This window comes from Eublepharis macularius, chromosome 14, assembly GCF_028583425.1.
Source record: "Eublepharis macularius isolate TG4126 chromosome 14, MPM_Emac_v1.0, whole genome shotgun sequence".
Classification (NCBI taxonomy): domain Eukaryota; kingdom Metazoa; phylum Chordata; class Lepidosauria; order Squamata; family Eublepharidae; genus Eublepharis; species Eublepharis macularius.
In genome coordinates this window covers 61006471-61024164 of record NC_072803.1, presented here as the reverse complement: position 1 = coordinate 61024164, position 17694 = coordinate 61006471, and the positions used below count along the sequence as shown (strand labels likewise).

Below are 17694 nucleotides of genomic sequence, written 5' to 3'. Positions count from 1 at the left end.
TGTATTGGATTGTGAGCAGTTTGCCACAGACTAATGTATTTCCTTCCTATTCCATTTATTAAATATTGAAAAAGAGACAGTATGTGATCCTGTTTACAATTGCAGCAAAATTCTTTTTTTGTACATGTTCTGATGTACACACACTGCTTTGCATTAATAAAACACTGCACAAAAGCAAACTTGATGCAGCTGTATGTGCTTTTGCATCAAGAGTGGTAAAATACAGTAAAAAGACCAATGCTTACAGTGTTCTGGAGAATGCCTAGCCTTAACAGAGAGGATAGAAAGCGTTCCCTTCTTTTAAAAAAATACTAGACCTTGTGGCACCCCATGAAATTGACAGGCATAAAAAAGGAAGTACCTTTTCACAGAACGCCTAACTGACTTGTGGAACTAAGTTTCCTGATGCTTTAAAAGGGGATTTGATAAATTCATGAAGGATAGGTCCAGGGCTTTTTTTCTGGGAAAAGAGGTGGTGGAACTCAGTGGTGGAACTCAGGACTGCACAATGACATCACTTTGGGTCAGCTGGAACAAGGGGGGAGTTTTTAAAAGTTTAAATCGCCCTTGGCGAAAATGGTCACATGGCTGGTGGCCCCGCCCCCTGATCTCCAGAGGGGAGTTTAGATTGCGGAGGGAGGGCAATCTCAACTCCCCTCTGTCTGGAGATCAGGGGGCGGGGCCACCAGCCATGTGACCATTTTTAAGAGGTGCCAGAACTCCGTTCCACCGTGTTCCTGCTGAAAAAAAGCCCTGGATAGGTCCATCGGTGGCTGTTCGCCATTACGGCTGAATGGGACCTCCCTGTTCAGAGGCGCTGCGCTTCTGAATGCCAGTGGTTGGAGGGCAGCAGCAGGGAGATACTTTGGTCTCTGTGCCCTTTCCAGGACATCTGATCATCCACTGAAGGAAAGCAGAATTAAAAGGACCGTTGGTCTGTTTTGCAAGCTCTTTTTATGTTTTGTACAAAATTAAACTAAAAGAAGGAATGATGATGCATTCCTAATGTATTGTTTTGACTGCAGAAAAGTGACACAGAGATTCAGAACTCCGTAATCCTCCAAGAAATGCAAATGGGGAGAGGATGGCCAGCTTAGCCTGCAGCAGTACGCTGGTTGGGGAGGTTTGGGGCTGCTGGCTGGGTCATGAACGCGAAGTGGGTCAACAGAAGCTTGGTTCAATAGATCCAGAGGAGTTAGCTGCGTTAGTCAGCAGTAGCAAAATAGTAAAGAGACCAGTAGCACCTTTAAGACTAACCAACTTTATTGTAGCATAAGCTTTTGAGAGCCACAGCTCTCTTCGTCAGATGCATCTGACAATGCATCTGACGAAGAGAGCTATGGTTCTCGAAAGCTTATGCCCTCTGGTGCAGAACAAACTGTCCCTTGCCATCAATGAGGGCCTCTGGGCTTCACCCTTATGTCCTTAGGCCCCTCTCCCTAAGACTCAGGGTCAGAGGCTCTGGAAGCCTTACAGTGTAATTGTATGCCTTTAAAAAAAATCATTAAAAACTTTGCTTGGTTGGCAGCTCCTATAGGACTTCTTGCACTTAGCAGACTAAGAAATTTATAAAGCCTCACCTTGGGGTGGGGTAGGGGGCTAGAAACCTCCATGAAGCGCATTTTCAGTTAGCGAATCGGGGGCTTTATTGCAGGAGGTTTGCTCCAGTCCTCGATACTTGCACCTCTTAATGTCTTGGGCATTTGGGACCTGGGCTGAGAGGGGAGAACATACTGAGTACCAGCTCCTCTTTTTTAAGAAAAAAAGCACTGAGCCCATCCATTTGTACCATCAGGCAAGGGGGGAAAATGTTAAGTGGCTGTGAAAATTGAAGTGCAAGAGATCATTTATTTTTTTTTTGAAAAATTTTTATTGGGTTAGGATCAATTATTTTCACATTACAATCAATTCTCCCATTTTCCAATTTCTAACCCCCTCCCTTTCCCCCCCTTTTTGTTGACTTCCAACAGTTTTCCAACCCTTTGTCCCTTTTCCCTTACTCCTTTTAAATTCCTCTATCTAACAAATGTATATTCTCCCTTTATTCTAAGCAATACTTCTTTAACTATTTTTAATACTCTGTACCCAAACTATGAGTCCTTATTTCCATATTGGATAGACAATTTATCCCATTTTTCATAATTCCAATTTCAAATATTTCTATAGATCATAAACCATATAAATCATACATTCATATAAATCAAACAATTTGACTTATACTCTATATGTTACTCATTCTATCTTCTTCTTTCTATTTTAGTTATATTTAATTACATTAATATTTCTATTCCCCTTCAATAGTAAATCTATATAACTATCATCATATAATCAATCAATTTGACTCATATATATCTTCAAATAAACATATTCAGTTTGGTACATTATACAAATCTTACCAGAAAGAAAATATTATTAGTTAATCAGTCCTTATAGTTAACCCTTATGGTTAGTTATTTTCTATCAATATTCTATTTGTTATTCTATATATATCAATCTATTAACCTAACTGCTTAGAGATTCACGTTTACCTCTTCTCCCCCCCCGGTAAAGTCACCCCCCTCTACATTTTATTGTACTTCAATAGTTCTTAAACTGCCACAGTTCTCCTCCCACCTCCCATTTCTTCTCCAAATATTGTTTCAGCTTCTCCCAGTCTGTGTTAAACTGCCCTGAGTCCAGATTTCTCAGTTTTCTTGTCATCTTGTCCATTTCTGCCATATACAGCAATTTGTAGATCCAATCTTCAATAGTTGGCACTTCTTGTACTTTCCATTTTTGCGCATACAAAATTCGAGCTGCTGCCGTCATGTAAAATATCAACGTCCTATGATGGGCTGGAATTCCCTCCATTCCCAAGTTTAGTAGCAGGAGTTCTGGGTTCTTATTTACTTGAAATTGCAAAATTTCACTCATTTCTCTTATTATTTCCCCCCAGTACTGCCTAGCTACCTCACACGACCACCACATATGATAGAGGGAGCCCTCATGCTTCCTGCATTTCCAGCATTTATTAGAAGTGTTCAAATTCCCTAGCGCAATCTTCTTTGGTGTCATGTACCAACGATAGATCATTTTGTAAATGTTCTCTTTAATGCTAGTACATGTCGTTGTCTTCATTGTAGTCTTCCACAAGTATTCCCATGCCTCCATTGTTATTTCTTTATTGAAATTTATAGCCCATTTCACCATTTGTGTTTTAACTATCTCATCCTCAGTATACCATTTCAACAGTACTTGGTATACCTTAGATATTCTTTTCTTGTCCTCTTTAAGAAGGGTCTGCTCTAGTTCCGAATTCTCTGTTCGTATACCTCCCTTTACAGAGTCCGAATTATATAAATCTCTAATCTGTCTGTACTGGAACCAGTCATAATAAGGTGATAGTTCCTCCTGCGTCTTTATTCTAAGTTTAGATGCTTCAGTTCTAGTTATTTCTTTGTAAGTTAAACATTGTTGCTCATTATCAACAGCTCTCGGATCTATCACCTCATATGGAACTACCCACAAAGGGGTTCCTTCTTGTAGATAAATTCTGTACTTCTTCCAGATTGTATATAAACTTCTCTGTATATAATGATGCAGGAACATCGAGTTCACCTTTACTTTATCATGCCATAGGTATGCGTGCCATCCGAATATTTTTTTGTATCCCTCTAGGGCTAGTAATTTCTTGTTCTTTAACGTCATCCACTCTTTCAACCACACTAGGCAGATTGCGTCATGGTAAAGTCTCAGATTGGGCAGTTGCATTCCGCCTCTTTCTTTTGCGTCTTGTAGAACTTTCATTTTCACTCGAGGCTTCTTGCCTGCCCATACAAAATCTGATATTTTCCTCTGCCATTTTTCGAATTGCTTAGAGTCTCTGATGATTGGTATTGTCTGTAGCAAAAACATTACTCTTGGTAACACATTCATCTTAACTGCTGCAATCCTACCCAACCATGACAGATTCAGCCTATTCCATTTAATCAAGTCTCTCTCTATCTGAGTCCATAGTTTTTCATAGTTGTTTTTAAATAAGTCTATATTCTTCGCAGTCAGTTCAATTCCCAAATATTTCACCTTACTTGTTACTTCACAGTCCGTTATTTCCGTTAACAATTGTTGTTTCTGCTTAGTCATATTTTTGCATAATATCTTTGACTTCTTTTTATTAATATAAAAACCTGCCAAGTCTCCAAACTCCTTAATCTTATCTATCACTTTTGGCATGTTCTCCAATGGGTCCTCTACAATTAACATTATATCATCCGCAAATGCTCTGACCTTGTATGAATAGTCCTTTATTTTTATTCCTCGAATTTCTTCGTCTTGTCGTATTTGTATCATCAGGATCTCCAATACTAAAATGAACAACAGTGGAGACAGCGGGCAACCTTGTCTTGTTCCTTTACTTATAATCAATTTCTTAGTCGCTTCATTGTTCACCACAATTGCTGCAGTCTGGTCTCTGTAAATTTCCTTAATTGCTCTGATGAATCTTTCTCCCAATTGTAGCTTTTCCATAGTGGCAAACATAAAGTCCCAGTTTAAATTGTCAAACGCCTTTTCAGCATCAACAAAGAAGAAACCAACCTCTTTGTCACAACGCTTGTCATAATATTCAATAGCATTAATCACTGTCCTTAAATTGTCTCTGATTTGTCTGTCTGGCAAAAAGCCTGCTTGTTCCTCCTCTATAACTTCCGAGAGCCACCCCTTCAGTCTCTCCGCCAGTATCTTCGCAAAGATTTTATAGTCGTTGTTAAGTAACGATATAGGTCTGTAGTTTTTCACATTAGTCAAGTCTTGGCCCTCTTTTGGGATCAATGATATATTCGCTTCATTCCAGGTATCTGGAATCCTTTGATCCCTTAGAACTCCATTAATCACCTCTTTTAGGAATGGTGCCAGTTCATTGGCCATTGTCTTATAAAATTTAGCCGTAAGTCCATCTGGCCCTGGCGCCTTTCCTAGATTTGCAGATTGTATTGCCTTACTTATTTCCTCCTCCGTTACTTCACTGTTCAATTTATTTCTCCAAACTTCCGAGATTACTGGAAGTTTCGTTTTCTCCAAATATGACGCTATTGATTCTTTATTTACCTCTTTCTTATTGTACAGCTTAGCGTAGAATTTATAAAAGGCTCTACTAATGGTAGTCTGTTCCAAATACGTTTTATTATCTTCACAAATTTTATTTATTATTTTCTTTTCCCTTCTCTTCTTCAATTGCCATGCCAGGTACTTCCCAGGTTTATTTGCGCCTTCAAACGCTTTCTGATTCAGTCTTTTAAGGTTCCACTCCAATTCTTTGTTACTCATTGCTGTTAACTGTTGTTGAAGTATTTTAATTTCCTGATATAATTTCTTTTTCCCTGGTCTCTTTTTTAACTGTATTTCTTTGGCTTTTATTTTCTCCTCAATCTCTTGTCTTTTCTCCTCTTTCTTTTTTCTTGCTCTACCATTTAAGTCCATTAGTATGCCCCTTATAACCGCCTTATAAGCATCCCAAACTTTATCAGTTGGTACTTCTTTATTCACGTTGTATTGTATGAAGAACTTTGTCTCTCTTCTCAGCATCTCCATATTCTCTCCTTCCTGTAGCAAGTCCTCATTTATTCTCCATGCTTTCCTTTTTCTCCTTTTCCCTAATTTCCACATAATTGGATTGTGATCTGAGCCTACCATCGGCATTATTTCTACCTCCTTAGTCCATAACGCTAAGTCTTTTGAGGCCCAGATCATATCAATTCTTAATAATGTAGAGTGCCTTGCAGAATAAAAAGTAAACTGTCTGCTTTTGGGATATTCTCTTCTCCATACATCTTCAAGAGTCTCCTGTTGTATCAACTCAAAAAAGAGCTTTGGTAATAGTCCTCTTTTCTTTTGTGCCGTTATTGTCTTTTTATCTAGTTCCAAATTTGTCACTCCATTGAAGTCTCCAGCAAGAATTATCTGGTCATATGAAAGATCGTCTAGTTGCTTCCTCAAATCCTCAAAGAAGCTTTCTTTTGCACCGTTAGGTGCATAGACTCCGACTACCAACACTCTCTTTAAATTCCAAGTACATTCCACTGCTATAAATCTGGCTTCCACATCTTTCATTACGAATTTTGGCTGTAGCTCCTCTTTTATATACAACACCACTCCTCTTTTTTTCTTATTTGAGGCCGCTACAAATTCCTTGCCCAATTTTCCCAATTTTAAATATTTTACATCCTGCTTTCGAATATGGGTCTCTTGCAAACAAACAATGTCACATTTTTGTTTTAATAGCCAGTGGAAAATATTTTTTCTCTTATTCGGTGAATTTAGTCCATTTACATTCCAAGATAAAACTTTACACTCCATACTCATAGTCTTGTTGGTAAGTCTTTTTCATTGTCCCTTATAAATCGCTCCATCTCTCGCTCAGATCTAATGCGCTTTTTGGCCCCTCCAAATTCAAAGGACAAACCTTCTGGAAGCTCCCATCTGTACCTGATTTTCATGTCCTTCAACATCTGGATTAGCACTTTATATTTTTTCCGATCTAGTAACACTGATCTGGGTAATTCCTTCATTATGATAATTGTCTTGCCATCAATCTCCAATGGGTCTTGAAACTGTTTAGTCACAATCTTCTCTTTCATGTTTCGTGTTGTAAATTGCACAATCACATCTCTTGGTAATTTCCTCTGGGTTGCAATTCTCGAGTTTACGCGATATGCCACATCAAGGATAGCCACAACTTCCTCCTCCTCCTTCCCCAGGTATTCAGCTAACACCTCAGTCATCTGTTCTTGCGCTGTCTTTCCTTCCACCTCCGGCAGGCCGCGAAATCTCAGCTGCTTCTCCATGTGTCTACTTTCCGCAACCGCCATTCTTCCCCTCATCAGTCTCATCTCTGTTTGTTGCGTGTCTGCTAGATTCTCCATCGCTCCTTCTACTGCTTTAACTCTCTGCTGCGTTCCTTGTAATTCATTTTGTATTGTTTCCATACCTTTCTTCACTTCTGACAGCTCCGATTTTACTGTCTGTTTAACCTCTTTGATCAGCTCCAATTTCGTGTCTTTAAGTTCTTTAATCACCTCTAAAAGTTTTTTATCCAGGTTTTCTATTGCCGATTGCCACTCTTTTTTCGACATCGTGGGGCTTGCTTTAGCTCGCTCCCACGAGTCCGCTCTCTTCCTTAACTCCGTGGCGTAAAATTTAATGCCTTTTTTGTTTCAAATGTCCCGGTCTTCTTGCATAAATTAATTTTTAAAGAGTCCAAAATGTCGGGCGTCTTTTCTCTATGGTCTCTCTATGATTTTGTAATCCAAAATGGCCTACTTCCTTTTCCACTGAAGCCGCGACCCTTCCCCTTTCAAAGATGGTGATTCCCTTCTTCCTGCCCTCCAGCAAGGGCCGCTTCTCTCCAGCCACTCTATTGTTATTACGCACTTCCTGTCTCCCGACTTCCCACAGCAGATCTTGCGATGGTGTCTTTTTCTCACAGCTCCATAACCGCAGGTATTCAAAACAATAGTCCAGTTTCTTTAATAACTTCTTTAAACTTAGTCTCTTTTCAAATACAACTCTTGCCGAATCTTCCCCTCCTTTTCATTAGCCTGTTGCAGTTTAAAAATCTACTTTTATTCCTCTCTGCTTTTATCAATCTGTCCCGTATCGGAAGATAGTGATCTTTACCTTCTCATTCACTTTTCTCGGGTTGTAATCGCTGTTTCGATTTTAGCTTCTCCTCTCCACTTCTTCCCCCAATCGAAGCTTGGGTATGTAGGTCTTATGCCAGCCGAATTGGCCCCAGAACTGCCGCAGAGATTGTAGCCGACCTGTCGCAGGGTGGGACCTCAAGGATCGGGAGGGGACCCGTTGTGTAGAGCCCCCCCTTATCCAAGATCTAACTCACCCTAGGGTCTTGAGCGTTCTTTGCCTGCTCTCCGCCTGAGAGCAGTCGGCCGCAGGCTATTTTCACCCCGCCGGCCGCTTAAAACGGCAGTCCGGTCAGCTCCGCAAATGGAGCTGCTTCAGACCTCCATAAATCCCAAATCGGAAGTCCAAGAGATCATTTATGATAATCTGTGCAAATTCAAAAGTATATGAGATAAGTACAGTGTTTTAAGACAACTGCAGCTGTTGACATTAAATTCTGTCTTGTAATAAGTGGTGAAACAGGGCCCTATTCACACTGCTTACCTGCTCCCGGAACGTCGCAAAATATCACACAAAAAACACGGAAGATAGCGTCTTCTTGCAAGAGTTTTGCACGACATCACGTAAAACTCTCGCGAGAAGACACTATCTTCCGCGTTTTTTGTGCAATATTTTCAGGAGCAGGTAAGCAGTGTGAAAAGGGCCCAGTTGTGATAGCTAAGAAAGGTATCTGTTCTGTTTAAGCCTTTTAGAAGTGGCCATTTTTCTCTGGAATCTCCTTTTTGAAGTTAATTTGTTGAAGAACAGTGACCTCCAGTTCAGCAACAGTGTCCCAATTGACTGAGATGTTCTCCCACTGGTCAAATTTGTGTCAATTTCTTCTTTTGTGCAAAGACCAAGCTGTTTATCCTAGGTAAACACCACAAGAGCATTGTTGCAATGTCAGCAATGCAATCATTTCATTGCAACAGATTCCTATTGGAGGTATTAGCTTTTCTGGCAGCAGTATTTACACGCTGCTTCATAGCAACAGTAAAGAAGCATCTGCTCAACTTCTCCCTTCTGCAAAGCAGGGCTTTTTTTCCAGCTGGAACGCGGTGGAACGGAGTTCCGGCACCTCTTGAAAATGGTCACATGGCCGGTGGCCCCGCCCCCTGATCTCCAGGCAGAAGGGAGTTGAGATTGCCCTCCGCAAGCTGAGCCAAAGAGGTGTGGGGGCTGCTTGTCTCAGACAGGAGCTGCATCTGCCCAAATTGATGACAACATGCTCATGAGCACACTTCATGGCTAGGAGGCGAGAGCAGAGCATGCATACTCATGCGTGGTGGGAGGCTATTTCTGCTAGTGCTGTGTGCTGAATGCTGCAGTCACATCCATTGCAGAGATGAGCACGGCCCAATGATTGGAAGAAGTCCGGAGCAGTAACTCATGCAGAGCTGCAGTGGGTAGTCTCCTTTGTGGGTGGTTATCCTGGCTTACAGGACTTTTAATTAACTACTTGTGGATGGTGTTTAACGTATTTTGAGAACGCTGCTTACATCCCAGCATGCAGTTTGTGGGCGGGGAGACAGAGTTACTTGCACATACTCAACAATGTCCATGCTGCTGGTTAGAATAACTTGCTTTTGTCTTTGACCTTTGGTGCAGCCTGGCTGCTGGGTCCCACTAGGTCTCATCTGATTAAGCTCCCCTCCCTGTATGAATTGGTGCCATCTGATGAGTAGTAGGTTGCAGAGACAGAATCTGAATTCGGCTCTTTGGGGGCTGCTATGTCTCTCTACATTCTCTGCCTACAGGAGTGGCGTTTGGGCCAAACATTCTGAGCTTTGCCTAGTATCCAGTGTGAAGAGAGTTGTCAGCTGACCAGAAAAAAAAAATAATGTTCTCATTTAACAAGTTTCCCATGCAGAATTGGCAAGTTTCTGGATCAGAGACCACAGTAATCACTTGCTAACTGCAGTTAAAGTTGGCGTCCCTAATTGTGATTGACTGGGGCCTTCCTTGTTTCTCCTTCCCAACAGATACGATGTCTCAGAGCAAAGGGCTGGTGGTCCTTGCCTACAGCGGGGGGCTGGATACTTCGTGCATCCTGGTTTGGCTGAAGGAGCAAGGCTATGATGTCATCGCTTACCTGGTAAGCTGAGAAAGCGGAACTAGGTCAGGCACCCCTGAGGACCAGGCCAGGCCTCCAATTAGGATACCCCTGTATAAAACAAGTGCCCTCCCTCCCCCCCCACTGAGTGCTGCCCACCTCCAGGGTGGGACCCGGAGATCTCCTGGAATTATAACTGATCTCCAGACTGCAGAGATCAGTTCCTCTGGAGGTGGACTGAATGGCATTATGTCCTGTTGATGTCCTTCTCCCCCTCAAATCCTGCTTAGCTTCTGAGAGCGGGACCACAAGTGACAAAAGGCACAGGCTAGACACTTGCCAGCTTCCCTCAAGTTTTGATGGGAAATGTAGGCAGCTTGGCGGAATGTTGAACAAGTGACAGTTGAAAAGTCCATTGGACAGCAGTCGGAGAGCGAAGCTGCGAGACCAGGACGCCTACATTTCCCATCAAAACTTGAGGGAAGCTGACAAGTGTCCAACCTCTGCCTTTTGTCACTTGTGGTTCCGCTCTGAGATACGAAGAGATCAGCCTTACCTGGGCCATCCAGGTCCCACCTAGCAAGGAAGATTTGCTTTGCGGAGGATCCGTGGACAAGTCCTGGAAAGAATAAATTAGACCAACCTGTATTGAGGGGTGGGATACAACTAGGGTTGCCAGACTCCAGGTGGGGGCTGGAGATCTCCCAGAATTACAACTGATCTTCAGCTCAGAGAGAGCAGTTCCCTTGGAGAAAATGGATCCAGAGGAGTCAGCCGTGTTAGTCTGTAGTAGCAAAATCGAAAAGAGTCCAGTAGCACCTTTAAGACTAACCAGCTTTACGGTAGCATAAGCTTTCGAGAACCACAGTTCTCTTCGTCAGATGCATCTGATGAAGAGAACTGTGATTCTCAAAAGCTTATGCTACCGTAAAGCTGGTTAGTCTTAAAGGTGCTACTGGACTCTCTTGGGAGAAAATGGCTCCATGGTATTATACCCTGCTGAGGTCCCTCCCCTCCCCAAACTCCACTCTTTCCAGGTACTTCCCAAGTGTTAATTGGCAACCCTAGATATAACAACAACACAAGTGGAGGAATGATGATGATGATACAAGTGGAAACTTTTATCAGCTTAGCAAGGCCAATCAATGATAACATGCAATCTTTATTTATTATTGTGTTGCATGTAATTTGAATAATAACAATAACAATACACCAGTTTGGTGTAGCGGTTAAGACCAGCGGGACTCTAATCTGGAGAACTGGGTCTGATTTCCCCATTCCTCTGCTTGAAACAAGCTGGGTGACTTTGGGTCAGTCACAGCTCTCTCGGTGCTCTTTCAGCCCCACCCACCTCACAGGGTGGTTGTGAGAATAATAATGGCACACTCTGTAAAATGGTCTGAGTGGGTGTTAAGTTGTCCTGAAGGGCAGCATATAAATCAAATGTTGTTGTTGTTGTTATTTTGCCCCGGAATATTATTTTGCCCTGGAATGCCTGTGGTAATTGTGGTAAGGCCAAAGTTCCTGTTTTATTTGCACTTAGGTGTTCTTCTTTTGTTTTTAACTCTTTCAGGCCAATATTGGACAAGATGAGAACTTTGAAGAAGCAAGAAAGAAAGCCCTCTCCCTTGGAGCCAAAAAGGTAACAGTCACGTGGCTCATGCCTGTAGGCTGCGTCCAGTAGATGCAAAAGAGCAGGATTGTTTCATGTTAAGAGAGTATCAGGTGAAGTGCCTTGGAAATTGTCCCATAAGCAAAGGAGTCTATCCACATTCTTGTCTGGAATGTCCTGAGTGAAAGAGGTACAGCCGGAAACCCAAGAGTGGGGGAAAGGCAACATGGGACCCCAAGAGCTGTTGTTTAGAGAAGTCCGTCCTTCATCCTGCCTACCTAGAAAGTGCTTTCCGCTCTTCTAGGTAGCCACTGACGCTTGTAGAAAACGTATTTGCTTTTGCATCATGAACAGCCATTGCACCAAATCACCTCCCTCCTTTCAGACCTCTCTGCATGCCCACCAACCAACATGGCTCACACAAAGGGGAAAAGGCTGCCATATGTCTGGGAGCAAAGAGTGGGATGCAAGCAATAACAGGCAAACCCACTCCATCCCTACTATCTGGCTAATTATTCACAAATTTATTATTCAATGTTCGCTGCACACAAGTGAACGAGTTATGGAATGTTTCTGGGTAGCCATTTTAGTCTTTCTCAGTCAAAATAAGAAAGAATCTTGAGGCACAGCCCACTTCATCAGATGCAGAAAGAGATGTGCTTGGCTAGTATATGCACACCCAGAGGTGCAAACAGAAGAAGAGCAGATATGGCAATAGAACTACTTGGACTAGACTGTCAGGCTATGGATGACAGGATATGGTAGACAGATCCTTGGACCATTGCACCAAGACACAGAAACTTGGTTAAATGGCTTTTTATTCAGAAATCAAACCATTTCCATATATATATGTCCATAAAATTACTTAGAAGCAAGAAAGCCTCCAAGCGGTACATGCTTCCTTGATAGGAATAGAGACTTGGAAGCAGTATAGCTCTTAATACTTAAACATTTCCCTCCTCCTCACAACCACAAGTTTGTGTGGGAAGAAGTCTGGGAATTTCTGCTGGAGTTTATACATCAGCTAGACAAGACAGAAAGAGGCATAACAAAAATGGTAACATTTCAGACAGTACGAGGTCATTTCAGTGAGCTTCAAAGAGATTACACAGCTGTGTTCTCAGGCTGGGAGGGAGAGAAACGAAAGTAATGATTATTGCCTTTTTAATATGAATTCAAAGCACAGTATCAGCAATTGTTCAACCCATTGAACAATGACATGGATGTAGGGGGACAGACATGACATAGACCTGGGGAGACCTGAATTCAAATTTCCTCCTGGCCTTGAAGCTCACTTGGTAATCTTGAGCCAGTCATTCTATCTCAGCATATCCTATTCACAGGATTTTTAAAATCAGACATGCATTGGAAATTCTGTGCTCAAAACGTAATTCCTGAGCGCACATTTGGATTAGTAGCATGTTGTGTCGGTTTCTCCTCCCCCTGCATACCATATACCTAGGGTTGCCAGTCTCCAGGTGGCAAGAAGGAGAGAATCATGGAAAGCAACAGCAAACCAAAAAGTGTGCTGTGATTAACTACTTACGGACAGCAAAATTAAACCATTTGTAATCACAGTAAAGAGTTTATACAATTGATTTGAAAGTGTGTGTTTATAATGAATCATTTCCAAAAACGCACACAACTATAACATACTGGGAGCAAACGGTCGTTCAGGCATCAAAGCATTTATCAATCTTACAAGAACACCAAACCAGCAATGCAGAGAAGACACAGACATAAATTTCTAAAGTGCAAAGTGCTAGTGGTTGAATTTCTCAAACACAAGTTTGCATATAGCTACAATAGTAATTTCCAAGTGCTAGTGCCTGTATAAAGTGACTATGCTTGCCCTGAGTTAATATAACAAACAACATACAAATACAGCAATGTGGTTTGGTTGTTTTCCAAATAAAGGTACAATTCAGTGTAAAGGGATGCGTCTTTTGGAGTCCTCTGTTTATGAACTACTACAGGATAGCTAGCAGAAGTCAGTTCCGTTTCACAAATCTTCCTAATAGGAGCCACAAGAAAGACAATCCAATACAACCTTTTACTGCATTAAGTCCTATTGATGCTCAAAGTTGCTCATACGAAGTCTCCAGTAGGGTGTATCCATGTTAGTGCACGCAAAGTAACTTTATTTGGAAACAGCCCAGGTGGCAGCTGGAGATCTCCTGGAATTACAACTGAGCTCCAGCCAACAGATATCATTTGACCTGGCGAACATGGCTGCTTTGGAGGGTGGACTCTTTGGCATTATGCTATTCTGAAGCTTCTCCTCTACCCAAACCCCACCCTCTCCAGACTCCACCCCCAAAATCTCCCAGAATTTCCCAACGCAGAGCTGGCAACACTATTGTCATGCCTCAGGTGGGGTGAGCCACCTTATGCTGCCACCACTCTGGGATTTGGGGTCCCTTGGGAAGGCCCAGAGTCCCCTCCCGACCCTTCTGACCTCCGTAGCTTGGCCAATAAACAGGCATGAGGACCCGGCAGAGTAACAACAAACAAAAGGGTTTATTTACAGGGAGGTCAGTTAATATCAAACAAACAAGCAAACAAGAAGCAAGGTGTCTTAGCAACAATAGATGGGTGACAGCCAAATAAACCGAAGGCCCTAGCACGACTGAACTCCCTGTCCCGCTGTCTGCCAGACCTGTCTTCTCACCCTCCCTGGACGAGGGTCTCTGCCCCTAGCAGAAACCTCCTCCGGCCTGTTCCCTGGGAGGAAGAATGCGAGCTTTCCCCCTCCCAGGCTTATATAGCACCAGCCCCCTGTGTTCTGATTGGCCAAAAAGGGTGCCAAAACGGCCCAGGGGCTCTTGGGAATTGTAGGCAGACCTACTCCCACTGCTAACAGGCTTCTGAGGCCTTGCTAGGCCTTCCTGGCCCAGCCAGCTCATGACAGCTATGTATACCTGATCTGAAATGTGGCATGAACCCCCTATTTTCCTAGTTACATGCAGCTATCAACCAGTACAGATAAGTTTCTCCAGTGGGGCAAGTAGCAATTCCTGTGGGCCAATTCAAGTCAGAGAAAACCGTGTGTGTATTGGGGGGAGGAATTGATGCTCCCTCGCCCTCTACCCCACTGTCCAAATCCAAGTTGGGCTTTGCTTGTACCTGGATATTAAATTGTCAACACAGAACTCCCCAAAAATACCTGCTTGAAAGTCCTAGTGGCGGTCATGCATTGTGTGAGTTAGCCCCAAGACTGCTCTGGTCACATCTGGATATTGTGGCATAAAGTTTTGGTGAGTTCAGAGATGAGAAGGTAAAATAAATAAATCTCCCCCCCCCCACCGAAAGTGAAGCCAAACGTTCAAGCCATGTAAGAGGGGATACTGTGACACACCTACAGTTCTGCAAAGCATAAATCAATATGGTATCTAGTCACATAAATAGTGGATCTAATCACTGTGGGCGTGACCCACCCCTAACTAGCAGCCGTTGATCTTGCTGTGAACGATCATGACAAGATCAATGATGTAAATAAATCCCTATAGAGGCAGGGCTCATTCGAGGGGGAACGCGCTGGAACACAGTTCTGGCAGTTCCCCAAAGAGGTCACGTCAGGTGGCCCTGCCCACCTGACTCTCGGCCATTTTGGGCCCGTTTCGGCCTGGATTGGGGCCGAAATGGCCCGGATTGGGCCTCTGACGGGTGGTCGATCACTCTCCCACTCAGCAGTGGCCTGATCCTGACCATTTTGGGTCCCTTTTTGGCCATTTTCAGCCCCTTTTTGCCATTTTGGGCCCAATTTCAGCCCTGAATGGCCAGGATTGGGTCCAAAACAGCCAGGATAGGTGATGTCAGGGGGTGTGGCATATGCAAATCAGTTATGCTAATGACACAATTACGGTGATGACATGGGGTGTAGCATATGCTGATGAGTTATGCTAATTAGTTATGCTAATGAGTTCCTCCAGCTCTTTTTCTACAAAATGACCCCTGTATAGAGGAATGATCTCTTTCATGCCTATCTTCTGCCAGCTGCCTCTGACTGCAAAAGTGCACTTGAAAAGATCCAGTTGGGATCACAAGTTACTGTCTTAAATTCTGCAAGCATAATTCTTGGCATCCAGTATAAGCAGCAGGGACATCACTGGATAATTTCTCATGGGCTACTTAGTCCTTGCTGGTTGAGATTGCTTTAAGGAATTCTGGGCTACTTGGATCTTGGTCAGATCTTTTTACTCAGGGCTTTTTTTCAGCTGGAACGCAGTGGAACGGAGTTCCAGCACCTCTTGAAAATGGTCACATGGCCGGTGTCCCCGCTGCCTGATCTTCCGACAAAGGGGAGTTTTGATTGCCCTCCGTGCCACCAGCGCAGAGGGCAATCTAAACTCCCCTCTGTCTGGAGATCAGGCAGCAGGGACACCGGCCATGTGACCATTTTCGCCGACAGCTATTTAAACTTTTAAAAAACTCCCCCCTTGCTCCAGCTGACCCAAAGTGATTTAACTTCGTGGTCCTGGGAGTGTGCGCACACTTTGTGCGCGCGCATGTAGTACCAGGGGCACCACCTCCCACCAGGAGTTGCCCCCTGTGCTGGCAACTCACTGAGTTCCACCACCTCTTTTCCCAGAAAAAAGCCCTGTTCTTACTTATTTTAATCCCACTTTCCCCCCATACACATCTTGTTTCCAGGCAGTGGCCAGACTCAGATCTGCTTATTCTCATCAGAGTTGCTGCACTGGGTGCCCTGGTCCGTTCCCTGGCCCTGATGCATGAGCGCACACTTGGAATTCGGCTTACTTAGGCTGAATCTGTTTTAAAAGATCCAGACGATGCACTTTGGCTTTGCAGATTTGAAGCTTGTTGGTGGACCAAGCTGTTCTAGTTAAAAAGCAAAACAAAACGTGAGACAGAGATCAGAATAGTGTCACTGTGACACTGAGAGATCTCTGTCTTTTGGTGCTACACCTCTGAAGATGCCAGTCACAGCTGCTGGCGAAACGTCAGGAGCTACAATGCCAAGACCATGGTGATACAGCCCGGAAAATCCACAACAAGCAAGAGATCAGAACAGATCATCTCTGCTGTATGAAAGTCTCTCCACTACACTAGGGATGTGTTTGTAGAATGTATAGCATGGAAATCTGTAGACTTATAAATGTGCAGAACTTATGATTTTGTATATTGATTAATGGTCAATGTCTGTTCGTATGTTGTGCATATTTGTTGAAAATAAAAATGTGGTTTAATTAAAGAAATGTCACACTAGGGTTGCATTCAGACATTGCTGCTTGTAAACTATCGTTCACAAAACTAGGGCTGAATTCAAACGTCCCAGCATAGTGCTAAACTGCCGGAACAATACCGTATTCCTGACGCGAGGCACCAGGAAGACAGTATTGTTCCGGCAGTTTAGTGTTATGCCAGGATGTGTGGATTCAGTCTATTTTTTTTAACACCACATTCAAATGTGAACAGGCTGACAAACTGCTGTTTGCTGGTTGGCATCAAACTGCGGTTTCAAAACGGGGTTTGTAGCCAGTTGGTAATATTGTGGTTTGCTTTGACATCTGAACTCACAAACTGCAATAGTAGGCATGGTAGGGGGATGGGTAGGAGGCAAGAAGCTGACAAATGGGGATTGTTGTATCTAGCAGGTAGGCTGGTATTTATTGGAGAAATCACTGGTGAAACAAACCCCAGTTTATCCTGATGTCTGTATGCAGTCTAGATGTTCCTATGACACAACATACAACTGATTTATCCACCATGAGGACATTTGCCAGGACTCTTTGGCTGCATCAGTCATTGCTGAAATTGGTGCAAAGAGAAAATTCTTTAATGTTGTATAACCCCTATGCGTTTCGCCTCATCTTTGTCAGGGGGATCGATCAGTAAAACAGTATATGAAGTACAATTAATATAACATTTCAGCAATAGTAAATGTTATAGCAAACATCATAAAAACATGAAAAAACATTATAAAAACATTATTTAGGTTAAAACTGAGATAAATTAAGGTAATATGATACAAAGATAAAACACAAGAGAAATGATTGATTAAAATTATTGATACTAAAGTTTAGGTATAAGCAGTTAAGGAGAGGGAATGAGAGCTATTATATAATTTAGTTGTATTGTTATATACTCTGAATATTTCTTTCTATTAGCCTAATCTATATTCAAATGTAGTGCTATGTACTTCCTATTGTTATAGCTTTTTGTTTTAAATATTTTTTTTTACAAAATATAAAAAACAGGACTATTATACAGAGCATGTGCAGAGTGCAAGTCATAATATGTATTTAGTGTGTAGAAACTTAAGACTGCATAAGCTTACATATATATTAACAACATACCATATCCTACATCCACAGAAAAAACTTTTATTTAAGCTGTTATAAAAGTTAAC

General features: G+C 42.6%; 1 protein-coding gene across 3 annotated transcripts in view; it reads left to right on the top strand.

The window, feature by feature from the left end:
• ASS1 (argininosuccinate synthase 1) overlaps window positions 1–17694 on the top strand; it is a 168860-nt gene that overhangs the window by 2110 nt on the left and 149056 nt on the right. For all 3 annotated transcript variants that reach the window (XR_008598202.1, XM_054997683.1, XM_054997682.1), the window contains exons 2-3: window positions 9639–9751; window positions 11283–11351. Coding sequence is in view for 2 of the 3 variants with exons in the window: in XM_054997683.1 (XP_054853658.1) it covers window positions 9644–9751; window positions 11283–11351 (177 nt within the window). In the remaining variant the exon portion in view is untranslated. The remainder of the gene's footprint in view (window positions 1–9638; window positions 9752–11282; window positions 11352–17694) is intronic.